This window comes from Colobus angolensis, unplaced genomic scaffold, assembly GCF_000951035.1.
Source record: "Colobus angolensis palliatus isolate OR3802 unplaced genomic scaffold, Cang.pa_1.0 Scaffold66, whole genome shotgun sequence".
Classification (NCBI taxonomy): Eukaryota; Metazoa; Chordata; class Mammalia; order Primates; family Cercopithecidae; genus Colobus; species Colobus angolensis.
This window is the reverse complement of record NW_012120265.1, coordinates 2,726,678-2,742,693: the sequence shown is the minus strand read 5'-3', so window position 1 is coordinate 2,742,693 and position 16,016 is coordinate 2,726,678. Positions and strand designations below refer to the sequence as shown.

Genomic DNA, 16,016 nt, shown 5'->3' with positions numbered 1-16,016 from the left:
CGGCGGGGCGTGCGAGCCGCGGGGCGGAGAGCCGAGCTCGGGGCCGGTGCGGCGCGAGCTCAAGCAGTTCCTGGGCTGGCTCAAGAAGCACGCGTACTGCTCCAACCTCAGCTTCCGCCTCTACGACCAGTGGCGTGCCTGGATGCAGAAGTCGCACAAAACCCGCAACCAGGTAGGAAGGAGGGACCCGCGGGCGTGGGGGTGGGGACAGGGAGCTGGGGGGCCCAGGAAACAGGGGAGGGGGGAGAAAGCAGGCTGTGGACGCAGGTCTGCAGCCCCCACGACACCTCTGCCTTCCTTCCAAGCACAGGACGAGGGGATCCTGCCCTCGGGCAGACGGGGCACGACGAGAGGTAAGGTGGGCCTGAATGGGTGTGCGGGAGGGAGCAAGGGGAGGGCCCCTTCCGGTGGCTGCAGTTCTTGTTCACACCCCCACGCCTCCCAACCCCAGCCTTAGAGTCGCTGAGATGGAATCCATCCTCTTCGTTATTTATCAGCATTTATTTAGCACTTACTGTATAACTGGCATTGTCTCCTTTAGCCTAAGAACATTCAATGCCCTGAAAATGTCCGAAGTGGAATCTCCTCCGAAATGAATGAACATACTCACCCTAGTTAGCACGTATGGGCGCCTACTGCTTACTGGCCCCGCGCCAAGTGCTTTACCTGCAGCTCAGATAGCCTCACCAAGGCCCAGAGAGGGGCAGGATCCTGCCCAAAGTCACACAGCCAGAAGCGGTGGGAACAGGACCCGAATGAGGGCTCCTTCAGTGGCTCTGTGATGCGGCCCTCTCCCGGCCTCCCTGCTTAGCTCGGCTTCCCCTCTGCCTGCAGGTCCTGCCAGATAAGCTCTAGGGGCGCAGGCCACCCTCCCTGCCACATGGAGACGCAGAGGCCGAACCCAAACTGGGGCCACCTCTGTACCCTCACTTCAGGGCACCTGAGCCACCCTCAGCAGGAGCTGGGGTGGCCACTGAGCTCCAACGGCCATAACAGCTCTGACTCCCACGTGAGGCCACCTTTGGGTGCACCCCAGTGGGTGTGTGTGTGTGTGAGGGTTGGTTGAGTTGCCTAGAACCCCTGCCAGGGCTGGGGGTGAGAAGGGGAGTCATTACTCCCCGCTACCTAGGGCCCCTCCAAAAGAGTCCTTTTAAATAAATGAGCTATTTAGGTGCTGTGATTGTGAAGGTGAGTTTGGGGCCTACCTGGCCTGGGGTGGGGGCTGTAAGATTTTAGGGGAATGTGAGGCATCTTAATGACCCTTTGAGATTAGAATTTTCATGTCCCAGGATTTCAGACTGTCTTTGCAAGGTCTGATTCTGAACTCCTTGGAGAATGTGATTCAAAATACCTGAGTTGGCTGGTCCTGAAGGTTCATGCCTGTAATCCCAGAACTTTGGGAGGCCAAGCTGGAAGCATTGCTCGAGGCCAGGAGTTGGAGACCAGCCTGGGCAACAAAGGGAGACCTCATCTTTACTAAAAGCAAAAAATCGGCTGGGCACGGTGGCTCACGCCTGTAATCCCAGCACTTTGGGAGGCTAAGGCAGATGGACCAAATGAGGTCAGGAGCTGGAGACCACCCTGACCAACATAGAGAAACCCCATCTCTACTAAAAATACAAAATAGCTGGGCGTGGTGGCACATAGCCATAATCCCAACCAACTACTCAGGAGGCTGAGGCAGGAGAATCACTTGAACCCAGGAGGTGCAGGTTGCAGTGAGCCGAGATGGTACCACTGTACTCCAGCCTGGGCAACAAGAGCAAAACTCTATCTCAAAAAAAAAAAAAAAAAAAAAATGAACTGGGCTCATGGTGGCATGTGCCTGTAGTCCCAGCTACTTGGGAGGCTGAGGCAGGAGGATCGCTTGAGCTGGGGGAAGCCGAGGCTGCAGTGAGCCATAATCTCACCACTGCACTCCAGTCTGGGTGACAGAGCAAGACCCTGTCTCAAGTAAAAAAAACCCTGAGTTTCTAGGGAGGGTGGGAGTCTTCTACCCATAATCCCTGGCCCTGTGGGGGTGGGAGTCTTCTACCCATAATCCCTGGCCCTGTGGGGGTCCCCCCCTCCCCAGGCACACTGGCTGCAGTACCCTAGGACACAGAGATGGCAGAGCGGCTGCAGAGGAAGACCTTTTTATTGTGGGAGGTGTCTCGAACTGCAGGAAGGTCAGCAGCGCAGTGGGGCGCGACCCCAGCCAGATGGCGGTTAGGGCTGGGCTGGACGCCATCCGCCCCTTTTCCCATCTCCCTCGGCGCATCCCTGGGGAGCCGCCATCACTCGGCAGATTCCGCATCAAACCTGAGGTCCTGGAGAACCTCGCTGATCGCCTCCATGGTTTTAATTACCCTACAAGAGCGGATGGGAACTATAAATAAAACCCAGATGGGGCGAATTAGCTGCTGCGGCTGTGGTGAGCCCCGGGGCCTCCTGCCCGCCGTCAAAGCTCCAGGCAGCACGGAGGGATCGCTTAGGTGCTTGGGAGAAGGGGTGGCCCCATAGGTCACAGTGGGCTGAGAGAAAAGGCCATCTGGGCTCTGGGCACGGTGGCTTATGCGTGTAATCCAGCATTTTGGGATGAGGCAGGCAGATCACCTGAGGTCAGGAGTTCAAAACCAGTCTGGCCAACATGGCAAAACCCCATCTTTACTAAAAATACAAGAACTAGCCAAGCTTGGGGGTGGGCATCTGTAATTCAAGCTACTTGGGAGGCTGAGGCAGAAGAATCGCTTGAACCTGGGAGGCAGAGGTTGCGGTGAGCCAAGATCGCGCCACTGCACTCTAGCCTGGGCGACAGAGCAAGACTGTCTCAAAAAATAGAAAGAAAAAACGGGGAAAAAAAAAAAAGGACCGGGAGTGCTGGCTTAGGCCTGTAATCCCAGCACTTTGGGAGGCTGAGGCGGGCAGATCACGAGGTCAGGAGATCGAGACCATCCTGGCCAACATGGTGAAACTCCATCTCTACTAAAATACAAAACATTAGCTGGGTGTGGGGCACATGTCTGTAGTCCCAGCTACTTGGGAGGCTGAAGCAGGGGATTCATTTGAACCCGGGAGGCGGAGGTTGCAGGCAGCTGAGATCACGCCACTGCACTTCAGCCTGGCGACAGAGTGACACTCCGTCTCAGCAAAAAAGAAAAAAAAAAGGGCCATCTTGGTGGGATGTGTAGCATCAGGAGGTTATGAAGCATGACTCTGTCAAATGTGTATGTACATGAGTGTGTGTGCTTGGCGGCTGAGAACAGGCATCTGAAGGTTTGTGCTCAGTGGGGCATGGGCGACAATATCCAAGCTCCACGGACAGCCACGTGTGCAGGATTGGCATGTGTCAAGGTATACAGCAGCGTCCCAGCAATGCACGGTGAAACTGATGTGAAGTTTCACGACTATGCCCTCTGGGGAAGTGTGTATCTGAGGGCCACCAGATGAGAACACCATTGTACAGAGGCAGAGGGTTCCTCTGCTGGGTCTGACCGTGCCAACCCTGGTGCAAATCGAGCATAGCCAGGTGGCTTGGGCAGCAGCGCTCACTTCATTTTCAGCTGGTGCATCTGTACAGCGTCCTCCTGCCCCGCCAGCTCTGGCGTCTCCATCAGCTGCAGCAGGGCCACCTGGTGGGGGAATGAGCAACGCGAAGGATGTCTCCACCGGCAGAAGCCACCCCCTGCCCTCCCAGGATGTTCAGGAAACGACAGAGGCACCCAGAAAGGCAGTGCCCGGGTAGAACCACAAGGGGCAGTGCTTTGTGTAGGAAGAGTCCGAAATTCAGTTTAGAGCGGCTCTCAGAAGACAGACAGCGAGCATGCCAGAGGCAGTGCTGAGCGCGATGTGGGCGTGGCCTGGGAAGAAAAGTGACGTCTTAGCCAGGCAGTGGCCGTAGGGGTGAGTTAGGCTGCGCCTCATGGTCTCAAGGACTGGACCCAGGGTGTTACTGGTATAATCCCAGGATAAAAGTAGGCCAAAAAGGCTGGACGCGGTGGCTCACGCCTGAAATCCCAGCACTCTGGAAAGCCGAGGAGGGCGGATCGCTTGAAACCCAGAGTTCGAGACCAGCCTTGCCCATATGGCAAAACCCTGTCTCTACTAAAAAAAAATACAAAAATTAGCCGGGCGTGGCGGGGCCCAGCTACTCAGGAGGCTTAGGCAGGAGAATTGCTTGAACCCGGGAGGCAGAGGTTGCAGTTAGCCGAGATCGAGCCATTGCACTCTAGCCTGGGTGACAAGAGCGAGACCCTGCCTTTAAAAAAGGAAAAGAAAAAAGGCCAAAAAGAGGCTGAGATGGGTAGCTCATGGTGGGCGTGGCCTAGGAATTCCAGAGCAGATCTCGGTGTGGGTGTAGCTTCACGTAGATGTGACCAGCCACCCCCTCCCTCCCACACACACACACACACACACACGCAGGGTTGCAGGGCCTAGTAGGCGGATCCCAAGAGAGAAATAGGCAAAAAAACTAAAGCTGTGATGGAGGAATACGGAGGAGGCGTAGCCTGGGAAGCCCCTCGCCTGTATCTACGGGAGGTTGAGGGTGGGACAGGAGAAGCGGAAGAGTGTGGGTGGAGCATTGTTGGGGCGGGATCTGGGCATGCTGGAATAGCATTTAGGCGGGGCTGGGAGAAAGTGGGAGTGCTCTGGGAATAAGGACAAAACTTGGAAAAAAAATTGGGGATAAACAGCAAGGGCAAGGTCCAAGAATCCTCAAGTGAAGACTTAATAGAGGATTGATGTGGGACAGTAAGGGGTGAGGTCTGTGTATGGGATACCGGGACCACCCCCCAGTCCACCAACCAGGGGTGCGCCACAAGAGGAACCGGCCAGGGTCCTAGAGACACGGCAGGGAATGGGTGGTGGTCTCACCGTGCCCAGCCGCGTCTGCTCCAGCTCCTGCAGGCTGCGCACGTGGCTGGCGAGCAGCGGCTGCCTGCGAGGCCCGGCCAGCTCTGCTTCCACCGCCAGCACCTCCCGCGAGGCGGCGGCGAAGGCCTGAGTCACCTCGTGCACTGTGCTCCGGTAGCGCGCGAAGTCGTAGTCCGGGCCGCTGCGCAGGTACTGGCGGTGGCCTCTGCGGCAGGTGGGGACCCTGAGGCCGCGCCCCCAGGCTCTCAGGCTCTGCACCCGCGCCAACCACCCAAACGGCCCCCAGGAAGTGTTCCCGGACCCCAGAGAGGAGGACTGGTAGGTAGGAAGGACGCTTCCTGACTCCCGCAGGGGAACCCCAGATAGGCCCACCCCTGCTCTTGGGGAGGAAAGAGAAGCCACGAGGAGTGGGTCATCGGGTAGTGAGGACGTGCTGTGGGGCCTTTCTCGTGAAGGTGAGGACTGGTGCTCCGAAATCCCCGCCCCATCTGACTCTGCAGCCGCGCGAGGACCCAGCTCTTCCTCCAGGCACGCCCGCCGAAAGCACGCCCACGCCCACAGCGGGCGGGGAACTGAACCCTGAACCCCTGCGCACCCCCACTCACTCCTCCAGTCGGCGGAAGCCCTGCGCGCGCTCAGCCTGCAGCTGGTGGATGCGCTGCACCAGCGTCCGGATCGGGGCGTCTTTCTGCGGGGCGGGGGCACGGCTGGGGTATGTAACCGGCGCCCCTGGGTCTGAGCCGCCCGCCCCGCGCCTGTTCCCGCTCGGGCGTGGACTCACCCAGGGCCACGCCGGCTCCTTGCGTCCCGGAGCTGCGGTGGCCTCCTCAGCAGCGGGCACTGCAGGGACCGTGGGCTCCGCCGCGGTCTCGGTGATCATGACTGCGCAGCCTGGCCAGGCTCCGGAGCAGGTCCTTCCACTGCGTCCGACGCCCCCTACAGGCCGGGAGGTCCACGGACCCCCACCCTGCGGCTGGCCAGCCACGAGACCTCTGGGAAGAAAGGGGAGCCAAGACCGCGGGCCGCCCAAGCAAGCCCTCTATCCTCCACCCACCCTTCTTGTTCCCGTCCAGCGATCGCGTTTTTCCTTGAATGTGCGGCTCTGAATACAGAACAGCTGTTAGCCTGAGTTCGTTTCTATGCTTGTATCTCAACACCGACTTCCACGTGAAGCGGGTATTGAGCGTGGGTTTTGACATTCAAGAGCGTTAAGTAAGCCTGGGCAACCTAGGGAGGCCCGCTCTCTACAGAAAAAACAGCCCGACATGGTGGCTCCCGCCTATAGTCCCAGCTACTCGGGAGGCTGAAGGTGGGAGGATTGCTTGAGCCTGGGAATTGGGGGCTGCCATGAGCTATGACCATGCCACTGCACTCCAGCCGGAGCCACAGTGAGACTGCCTCAATAAAAGTGCAGTGGCTGGAACTCCACCGACATTAACAGAGATTCACTGGCTCTCCAGAGAATCACAGGGGTGAAGACAAGATTCAGTGACAGGGACGGTGTCAACAGCCCTCCGAATTGAATTGGGTGTCCTATGTAATAGCCCTGAGCCTGGGGCATAGCAGGGGCCAGTACGACCTCAAAGTACAGAGAAGGCCTTGGAGCTTCCTGCTGGAGGGATCCAAGGGCTAGATTGAGCTTTGGAAAGCTTCCTCCTCCAGGGGCCCAGCCGGAGGAGCAGGAAGATGCTGGTAGCCTAACCTAGTGAAGAGGGACCAGCTCAGGTATGGGGTGACAGACACCAGCCTTCAAGGGGGAAGGGACTAGGCTGTTAGTGAGTTGGGAGTTTTTCCTGTCGATGGGTTCGTGGTCTCACTAACTTTGAAGAATGAAGCTGTGGACCTTTGCAGTGTGTGTTACAGCTCAAAAAGAGTCCACAGACCGGAAGAGTGAGCAGCAGCGCAGTTTATTGAACAAAGCGAAAGGAAAGCTTCCACAAGCTGGAAGGGGACCCAGAAGGGTTGCAGTTACTGGCTCGCTAGGGCTTATATCCCGGTGTTACCCCCTCCCCTTTCTTTTTGTCCATTGAGAGTGGTTCTTTTTTCAATCTTCCCTTGGAGTGGTTATTATTATTATTATTTTTTTTTTTTTTGAGACAGTCTTGCTCTGTCACCCAGGCTGGAGTGCAGTGGCGCCATCTCGGCTCACTGCAAGCTCCGCCTCCCGGGTTCATGCCATTCTCCTGCCTCAGCCTCCTGAGTAGCTGGGACTACAGGGTGCCACCATGCCCAGCTAATTTTTTGTATTTTTAGTAGAGACGGGGTTTCACCGTGTTGACCAGAATCGTCTCAATCTCCTGACCTCGTGATCCACCTGCCTCGGGCTCCCAAGTGCTGGGATTACAGGCGTGAGCCACCGTACCCGGCCTGGAGTGGTTAATTTTGAATCCTTCACACCACTGGTTAAGAACTCAAAACCCTGAGTCACAGGGGTCTTTTGTGAAAATCCCTGAACTGGCCCAGAAAGTCCCACCGACTCCACCCCTCAATCCCTTCTCTCAACAGGAGAGCCCAATTGCTGTTGGGGTGTGGGACAATGACGGCTCTAATTGCTTCCTGCTAAATAGGGGCATAGAAGGAAGGGGTCCTGTAGCTGAGGTTTCCTCGTGAGAGGTGGTTTGGGTGTCAACGTCCGGGTATGGGCTGGCCGTCTAGGGTGCTGATAATAGGTGTTGGTTGAAGTTATCCAAGGTTCCATCTGCAGTACCATTTCTAGTTTCATTGATTCTATTCGGGAAGAAACGAAGCGGATGAGGGAATTGAAAAGACATGGGCCAAAGGTTACTCCTAGAATAAGGAGGGGACCTAAAAATGGAAGAAGACAGGAGAGAACACGCTGTGAGAACCCTGAGGTAGCTTCGGTTGTCCCACTGTGTAGTCTGCTGGCTCTATTCTGAAGTCATTTAATTCCATCTCTGACTATGCCTGATTTACTGACAAAAACACAACACTCCTCGCTGAGAAAAAGGCATGTTCCTCCCCTTTCAGCAGTGAGGAGATCTAGTGCTCGCCGGTTCTGGAGAACCATGGCTACTAATGAGTCTGTTTGGTCCTGGATTTGAGTAAGTTGGAGAGAGATTTCATCTAGGCTTTCACTTAGTTCTTCAGAGAGAGTTAAGGACACTGTGAGCCCAGCGGTTCCAGTTCTTAGGGTGGTAGTAAATCCTAAACCAGCCAATAGAGGAAGTAGTGAGATTGCTCTCCGCTGAAGCTTACCATGAATGGGCACAGCTACTGCCTCTTCTGAAAAGGAGTAAGTCACAGGAGGTACTATGTAGGCTAAAGTACAAGTTCCTGTCCAGTTGGTGGGAGGCAAATATAGAAGGATCTTCCACACACAAAGAAAACTCCTTGTCAGGGTTCTATACACCCCTGTAGCTGAAAATCTCGTAAGGGCTGGGGTTGGTCTAAATTCATTTCTCGTTCCCATGATTCAAGAGTTTGGGACAAATGGACGACTTCCTAGCGGTTGGAGCTGAATATAATTTGCCAAGGACATATTAAGGGATTCCTCTAAGGCAAACCGGTGGCTAGCAGCAGTCAGAAAAACTCATGCTCCACAGACAGGAAGCAGGGAGCAATGGGGTTTTTTTAACCCTTCGCCTGTGAGAGAGGAACAAAGTCCCAGGAGGGGAATATTCTGGGCAAAGGGAAGTCTGCCCCAGCAGTAATTGCTTGTTTTGGCCTCTGGTGGGGAAATTATTTGGCTTGGGTTGGTAAATCTTTTTTTTTTTTTTTTTTGGAGACGGAGTCTAGCTCTGTCGCCCAGGCTGGAGTGCAGTGGCGCTATCTCGGCTCACTGCAAGCTCCGCCTCCTGGGTTTACGCCATTCTCCTGCCTCAGCCTCCCGAGTAGCTGGGACTACAGGCGCCCGCCATCTCGCCCGGCTAGTTTTTTGTATTTTTTTTTAGTAGAGACGGGGCTTCACCGTGTAGCTCAGGATGGTCTCGATCTCCTGACCTTGTGATCCACCCGTCTCGGCCTCCCAAAGTGCTGGGATTACAGGCTTGAGCCACCACGCCCGGCTGGTTGGTAAATCTTAAGGGACAGGTGACTGAAATAGGGTTTCCAAGGAGCTCATGTTTATTTCCACAAAACGTAGGGGTGCCAGTAGTGGTACTGTAGGAATTGGAATATTTGAAGTCTAGATCCAAGGGAAGTGTATAGTTGCAGCCAGCCATGTGTCCCACGTCTTGTAATCCTGGGAACACTTGACGGGAGATACAAAGGAGTGGAGGCGAAGAGAAGGAGGTTATTGTGCCCATAGAACCTATGATTGGGATGACTGATATAGTGAATTGTCGGAGAATGGCAGCGGCTGCTTTTAAGGCTGCTTGAGCCCTGTCAGGGAAATTGGACCTATCACTAGGATGAAAAAACCCTGGGCCCTTAGAAGTGTTAGCTATATATAAGGCTGCAGAGCTTTCCACCCATATGTTGAGGGGGGCCAGAACTGCTGTATATAAGGGGGAATGAGCGTTCATACAAACCCAACAGGATGAGTTACTCTGGCTGGGATGTGCTTCAAATAAAAACCTGGAGGACGGCCGGGCGCGGTGGCTCAAGCCTGTAAACCCAGCACTTTGGGAGGCTGAGACGGGTGGATCACGAGGTCAGGAGATTGAGATCATCCTGGCTAACACGGTGAAACCACGTCTCTACTAAAAAATACAAAAAACTAGCCGGGCGAGGTGGCGGGCGCCTGTAGTCCCAGCTACTTTGGAGGCTGAGGCAGGAGAATGGCGTAAACCCGGGAAGCGGAGCTTGCAGTGAGCTGAGATCCGGCCACTGCACTCCAGCCTGGGCGACAGAGCGAGACTCCTTCTCAAAAAAAAAAAAACAAAACAAGAAAAACCTGGAGGACATGTTTATAACTCCCTCAAGATTAGGGGAAGAGGTTGAAAGGGAAAAGGTTAAGACTTGGGCAAAGGCAAGGAAAGATAGAATGTTAGAGTACATGCTGTTTTTAAAACAAGAACTGAGGTAGAACTTATGAGCACTGATTAATTTCCTGTGGTTTTTCCTTCTGAAAGAGGATATGTAGGTCTTCCAATGACTCGCAGGTATAAGAAGTTTTGTCTGGCTGACTCTTAGATTCCCGAACTAATGATTCTGTGGGTTTTTCAGGCTGTGTCCAAGGTTTGATTCGGGTGTGGTGGATCCAAGACTCCACTCCAATCACCTTGACTGCAGTTGGAGTGGAGAGGGTAACTGAATATCGTCCTTCCCAGGATAGATTTAGGGATGGGGAGGTAGAGGGGAGGGACTTGACTAATACTAGATGCCCGGGATGGAACAATGCTTTTCCCTTTTCTCGGTGACATCCCTCGGGTAATGTCTTAAGGATTTGTTGGTACCTAGCCAAAGAAGTTATGTCCTTGACTAAGTTGGCAGTTTCTTGATCAAGTAAGAGGTCGTTTGTGAGAAAAGGCCGTCCATATAGCATTTCATAAGGACTGAGTCCTATCTTGTAGGGAGAATTTCGGATCCTTAATAATGCTATGGGCAAGAAGGTAGGCAGGCTATGGGAGGTGAGTTTCATGTGTTAATTTCCTTAAGTGTCTTTTGAGTATTTCATTCATCTTCTTGACTTTCCCTGAGGACTGTGGTCCCCAGGCACAAGGAAGGTGATATTGTATCCCTAGCGTCTTGGAAATTCCCTGAGTCACCATGGTTCTGAAAGCCAGGCCATTATCACTTTGTAAACTACGGGAAGTCTAAATCTAGGAATTATTTCATGGACCAGGGTTTTGATTACCTCCTGGGCCTTTTCTGTCTTACAGGGGAAGGCTTCAACCCAATTCGTGAAGGTATCAACACAAACTAGTAAGTATTGAAGTCCTTGTGACTTAGGCATATGAGTGAAATCTAACCGCCAGTCCTCTCCAGGGTAGTGGCCTGTCCTTTGTTCTCCCTGAGGGGGCTGGTGATGGACCAAGGGGTCATTCCTTTGGCACACTTCGCAGGCCTTGACTATCTGCTGGATAGTTTTAAGGAGATCTCGTCCAGTGAACAGAGATTTGGCTATTTGATGGGCATACTCAATACCCATATGGAATGTTTGGTGAAGGGTTTTAAGTATTTTCCATTGATTAGCTGCGGATATGAGCACCTTTTCCTCCTCAGTAGCTAGCCATCCCTAAGGGAGAAAACTATGTCCCTGTGAAAGTCCCCATTCCGTTCAGGCCTGGTCTCCTGAAGGGGGTTATCCCATACCAAGGGTCCCTCCATAGGTGTTTCTAATGGGCGGTCCCGTCTTGTGGCAACTTTGGCCTTGGCATCTGCCCAGCAATTTCCTTCTGCCTCCTTTCCTTCGCCTTTCCAATGGCCTCGGCAGTGCAAGACTGCCACTTCCTTGGGTTTTTGTACTGCATATAATAATTTCATAATTTTTTCATGGTATTTAATGGGTGTTCCTCCGGAGGTTAGGAACTCCCTTTCTTTCCATATGGCAGCATGGGCATGTAGAACTAGATAAGCACATTTGCTGTCCATATACATATTTATTCTTTTTCCCTTTCCCAGCTCTAAAGCTCGGGTAAGCGCCACCAGTTCTGCTAACTGGGCGCTGGTCCCTGGGGGAAGGGGCCCACTTTCAACTAGTGCTTTATCACTAACTATGGCATATTCTGCCCTTCGTAATCCCTTTTCTACAAATGAACTTCCATCAGTATATAGGTTGAGGTCAGGGTTGGTTAAGGGGACCTCTAAAAGATCCTCCCGGGCAGCCTAAGTTTGCGCTATGACCTGTTGACAGTCATGTTCTATTGGTCCTTCATTTTCTGGGAGAAAGCCAGGTTAAGAGCTGCACAAGTGCGCATCTGAAGCACTGGTCCCTCAAGTAATAAGGCCTGGTACCTAAGTAGGCGATTGTCTGACAGCCACAAATCTCCTTTAGCAGTTAGCATGTCATTTACATCATGAGTAGTCCATACAGTGAGGTCTCTCCCTTGTATTATTTTGACGGCCTCTGATACTAAAATGGCCACTGCAGCTACCACCCGTAGACAATGAGACCAACCCTTTGCTACCACATCAATTTCTTTTCTCAAGTATGCTACTGGCTGTATGGTAGTCCCTCGAGTCTGGGTAAGGACTCCAAGAGATATTCCCATTCTTTCTGTGACATATAAAGAGAAATTTTGTCCCGTAGCTGGACTCAAAACTGGGGCTTGTGTTAGGGCCTGTTTTAGGGTTCTGAAGGCTGCCTCTGCCTCTGGTCCCCATTCTATCAAATGAGTGTTAGCTTTTTGGGTCTCCTTAATTAGAGTGTAAAGTGGCCTGGCCATTTCGCCACATCTGGGGATCCACAGTCAGCAAAAGCTGGTTATTCCAAGAAACTCTCATGACTGTTTTAATGTCTTAGCGTGAGGATAAGCCAGTATAGACTGGATACGTTCTTTGCTGAGAGCCCTGGTTCTTTTAGCCAAAACCAGCCCTAGGTATTTAACCTGCTGTAAACAAAGCTGGGCCTTTGATTTAGATACTTTGTAACCTCGATCAGCTAGAAGGTTTAAAAGATCTTGGGTAGCCTGATGGCACAGGGTCTCGGAACAGGTAGCTAGACATAAGTCATCCATATATTGAAGAATGAGGGTCCCTGGGTGCGAGAAGTGACTTAAATCTTGGGCGAATGCTTGGCTAAACAGGTGAAGGCTATCTCTAAATCCCTGGCGCAAGACTGTCCAGGTGAGCTGAGATGTTTGATCTGAGGGATCCTCAAAGGCAAATAGGAATTGAGAGTCAGGGTGTAGAGGGATACAGAAAAAGGCCTCTTTAAGATTCAGGACTGTAAACCACTCTGCTTCTTCTGGTATTTGACAGAGTAATGTATAAGGGTTGAGTACAGCTGGGTATAAAGGAATTACGGCCTCATTCATGAGCCTGAGGTCCTGCACCAACCTCCATTGACTGTTTGGTTTTTGTAACCCTAGAATTGGGGTCCTTACAGGGGCTGTTACAACATCTTACTAGGCCTTGGGCTTTTAAATTTTTAACAATACCTTGTAATCCCTTTTGAGCTTCAGGTCTTAGGGGGTATTGTCTTTGGTAAAGGAAAGAGGTGGGGTCTTTTAGTTTGATTTGGACTGGACAGGCATTCTTTGCCCTTCCAAATTGTCCTTCTAATGCCCAAACCTCAGGGTTGAGTTCTTCCTCAAGTAGGGGACAACAGATAGATGTTTTGTTCCCTGTATTCATACAGATGATAGCTCCTGCTTTGGCTAGTATGTTCCTCCCCAGTAAAGGTGTGGGATTCTCGGGCATGACGAGAAAGGCATGCAAGAAAATTAAGGTTTCCCAGTTACAGCTAAGGGGTGGGAGAAACACCTGGTTACAGGTTGTTCCAGGATCCCTTGGATGGTAACAGATCTTGAGGACAGCCATCCAGGGCAGGACAGTAGAACTGAGAAGGCCGCACCAGTGTCCAGGAGAAAGTCGATTTCCTGGCCCTCAATGGTTAAACTTACCCGGGGCTCTGTGAGGGTGATGATAGAGCTGGCGCTTGCCCCAGGCACCCTCTGTCCTGTTGCTGGATCATCTGGTTGATGAGAACCTTCATCCTCTGAGACAGTGTGCCTTCCAGTGATCACCTTGGCATAGTGGACATGGGTGAGATGGTGGCTTATTTCTCACTGGACAATCTTTTTTAAAGTGTCCTTGTAAACTGCACTGATAACAAGCCCTGCTGGGCGATTGGCCTGCTCTATTTTTTTCTCCTCTCTGAACTGCCAAGGTTTGTTTGTCTGAGGGCCATGACTAAAGCTGCAGCCTTTCTTTTATCTCGCTTTTCCTTTTCGGCCTGTTCCTCTTGGTCCCTATTATAGAACACCGAGGTTGCCAGGTTTAATGATGCCTCCAAATTTTGCTCGGGGCCCAAGGCTAACTTTTGGAGCTTTTTCCTAATGTCTGCAGCTGACTGAGTAATAAATTTGTCCTTTAAAATTAACTGGCCTTTGAGGGAATCTGGTGACAGGGGAGTATACTTTCTCAAGGCCTCCCTCAGTCTTTCGAGGAAGGCAGTAGGGTTTTCTTCCTTCCCTTGGGTTACGGTAGACATTATTGAATAGTTCATGGGCTTTTTCCTAGTTCTCCTTAACCCTTCTAGGAAACAGGTCAGTAAATGTTTGTGACTCCAGTCCCCATGATCTGAGTCAGGGTCCCAGTGGGGATCCATACTGGAGACTGCTTGCCGGCCAGTAGGAAACCGCTCTCTCTTCTCATGTCATTCTATCACTTACTTAACTGAGGTACCAGGTATCCCCAAACTCTCAGGCTGCTGTTAAAGCAGCATTCTTCTCATCAGAGGTTAGGGTCTGATCAAGCAGTAACATGACCTCTCTCCAGGAAAGGTCAAAAGATTGTCCCAGACCCTGTAGGACATCTATGTATCTGTCGGAGTCATCTGAGAACTTTTTTTTTTTTGAGGCGGAGTCTTGCTCTGTCACCCGGGCTGGAGTGCGGTGGCCGGATCTCAGCTCACTGCAAGCTCCGCCTCCCGGGTTTACGCCATTCTCCTGCCTCAGCCTCCCGAGTAGCTGGGACTACAGGCGCCCGCCACCTCGCCCGGCTAGTTTTTTGTATTTTTAGTAGAGACGGGGTTTCACTGTGTTAGCCAGGATGGTCTCGATCTCCTGACCTCGTGATCCGCCCGTCTCGGCCTCCCAAAGTGCTGGGATTACAGGCTTGAGCCACCACGCCCGGCCGAGAACTTTCTTAAGTCTGTCTTAATTTGCTTTAGATCAGAGAGGGAAAAGGGAACATGTACTCGGGTTGGGCCAAATTCCCCTCTTACAGCCTGAAGAGAACATAGCCAGGGGCCAATGGGGTCTCTTGGCTCTTTTTTCCCTTTTGGGCTGTAGAAGCCAGAGAGGGTTCAGCATTAGTAGGAGGAGCCGTGGGGAGGCCTGGGTATGGGGTATAGACTTTGAGGACTCCCTGTGGTGTGCATGTTCCATGTCTTACACAATCGTGGGTTATCCCTTAATGAGAAGGTCTGAACATATGGTACTTCGCTCCACTTGCCTTCTCGTTTACAAAACAGATGTAGTTGCAGGATGGTATTATAGTTTATGCTTCCCTCAGGTGGCCATTGTTCTCCTCCTGGAAGAGGATATTGTGGCCAGGCAGTGCTGCAGAAAAATATCAGCTGCTGCTTCTTCAATGTCTGGGAATCAAATTGGTCCCAGTTATTCAGAATACACCTCAGGGGCGACTTCGCTTTGGAGGGAACATCTCCCATCTGAAAGGAAAGCATAGGGATGCCCGCACCCCTAGTCATTCCCAGTGGACACTGATTCTAGGGCGTCCCCTACTGTTTTAGTGTCCTTTTTCCAGGGTGCACAACCACCCATGGAACCCTGCTTATCGGATTTAATTGTGCTTACCGACGTAGCAGTTTCAACCAGACTCTTTTCCCTCCCTTCTTAGCCACAAAGGAGGCCAGGCTGCTGGGTTTAGTGGCCTCTTACCAGTACGACGGAAACAGTTTTTGCTCTAGTTAGTGGGTTCTAAGTTCGGGGTGTATTCTTAGGTGGTTAACAAGGCTCCAATTAGCATATTTCTGAACTTGAAACTGCCCCAGGACTCCCTGTGGCGTGCAGGTTACATGTCTGACACAATCGTGGGTTATCCCTTAATGAGAAGAAGGTCTGAACATATGGTACCTCGCTCCACTTGCCTTCTCGTTCACAAAACAGATGTAGTTGCAGGATGGTATTATAGTTTATACTTCCCTCATCTTCCCAGTAAGATGAACTCTAAGATTGTACATAGACATAGCAATTTTAAGATGGGGGGGCAACGGGGCATTGGGCCAAGGCTGAAATGGCATCTCATGTACTAAGGCCTTTTGTCCCAACTTTCCATCATAAGAATACGACTTTTGATCTCCCTGTTGATGGTCTATTACATTACTTAACTCCCACGAATGCGAGTGGTACCCCAAATGGAAGAACTCCACAGTTCGGATTGCTGATCCCAAACCAGAGAGATGATTGGTGATATGGTTCCCAGTGAGGTGGGGACGACAGAAAATGGCCTAAGCCTTCCAGTAACCATTGGCACACACTATATTGTCCTGGGTGTTGCCTTGGGTATCGAATATGAGGAACAGGTCCTGTATATTTGTATTGTTGCCCATCTACATTAGAATAAGCCATGGG

General features: G+C 52.0%; 2 protein-coding genes and 1 long non-coding RNA gene across 4 annotated transcripts in view; 2 read left to right on the top strand and 1 right to left on the bottom strand.

Annotated features, from left to right (window-relative positions):
* CRLF1 (cytokine receptor-like factor 1) overlaps nt 1–1,175 on the top strand; it is a 7,238-nt gene extending 6,063 nt beyond the window's left edge. The window contains exons 8-10 of the mRNA XM_011925916.1: nt 1–172; nt 311–353; nt 835–1,175. Of these exons, the coding sequence (XP_011781306.1) occupies nt 1–172; nt 311–353; nt 835–848 (229 nt within the window). The 3' untranslated portion in view covers nt 849–1,175. The remainder of the gene's footprint in view (nt 173–310; nt 354–834) is intronic.
* Nucleotides 1,176–2,121: 946 nt separating this feature from the next.
* Nucleotides 2,122–2,811, top strand: LOC105500350. Its single transcript, XR_001000018.1, has 2 exons — nt 2,122–2,711; nt 2,744–2,811. It is a non-coding gene; the product is annotated as an uncharacterized LOC105500350 (long non-coding RNA).
* LOC105500351 (chromosome unknown open reading frame, human C19orf60) lies at nt 2,122–5,832 on the bottom strand. Of its 2 annotated transcripts, none has more exons than XM_011925816.1 (5): nt 5,636–5,832; nt 5,460–5,542; nt 4,855–5,059; nt 3,532–3,611; nt 2,122–2,349 (listed from the first exon to the last, which is right to left on the bottom strand). In XM_011925816.1, the coding sequence occupies exons 1-5, from the start codon at nt 5,732–5,734 to the stop codon at nt 2,277–2,279; spliced, it is 540 nt and encodes a 179-aa protein (XP_011781206.1). In that variant the 5' UTR covers nt 5,735–5,832; the 3' UTR covers nt 2,122–2,276. The 2 variants fall into 2 exon arrangements, with proteins under 2 accessions (XP_011781206.1, XP_011781205.1); XM_011925815.1 differs by having other exon boundaries at nt 4,855–5,125; nt 5,636–5,734.
* Between the last annotated feature and the right edge of the window lie 10,184 nt (nt 5,833–16,016).

Bases quoted from the DNA above. Each gene is read 5' to 3' on its own strand.
- LOC105500351 (XM_011925815.1), bottom strand. From the start codon at position 5,734: ATGATCACCGAGACCGCGGCGGAGCCCACGGTCCCTGCAGTGCCCGCT. The intron at 5,126-5,459 runs GTGAGTGGGGGT...GGGGCCGTTTGG, and splicing joins GGCTTCCGCCGACTGGAGGA to GTGGTTGGCGCGGGTGCAGA. The intron at 3,612-4,854 runs GTGAGACCACCA...TTCCCCCACCAG, and splicing joins AGCAGACGCGGCTGGGCACG to GTGGCCCTGCTGCAGCTGAT.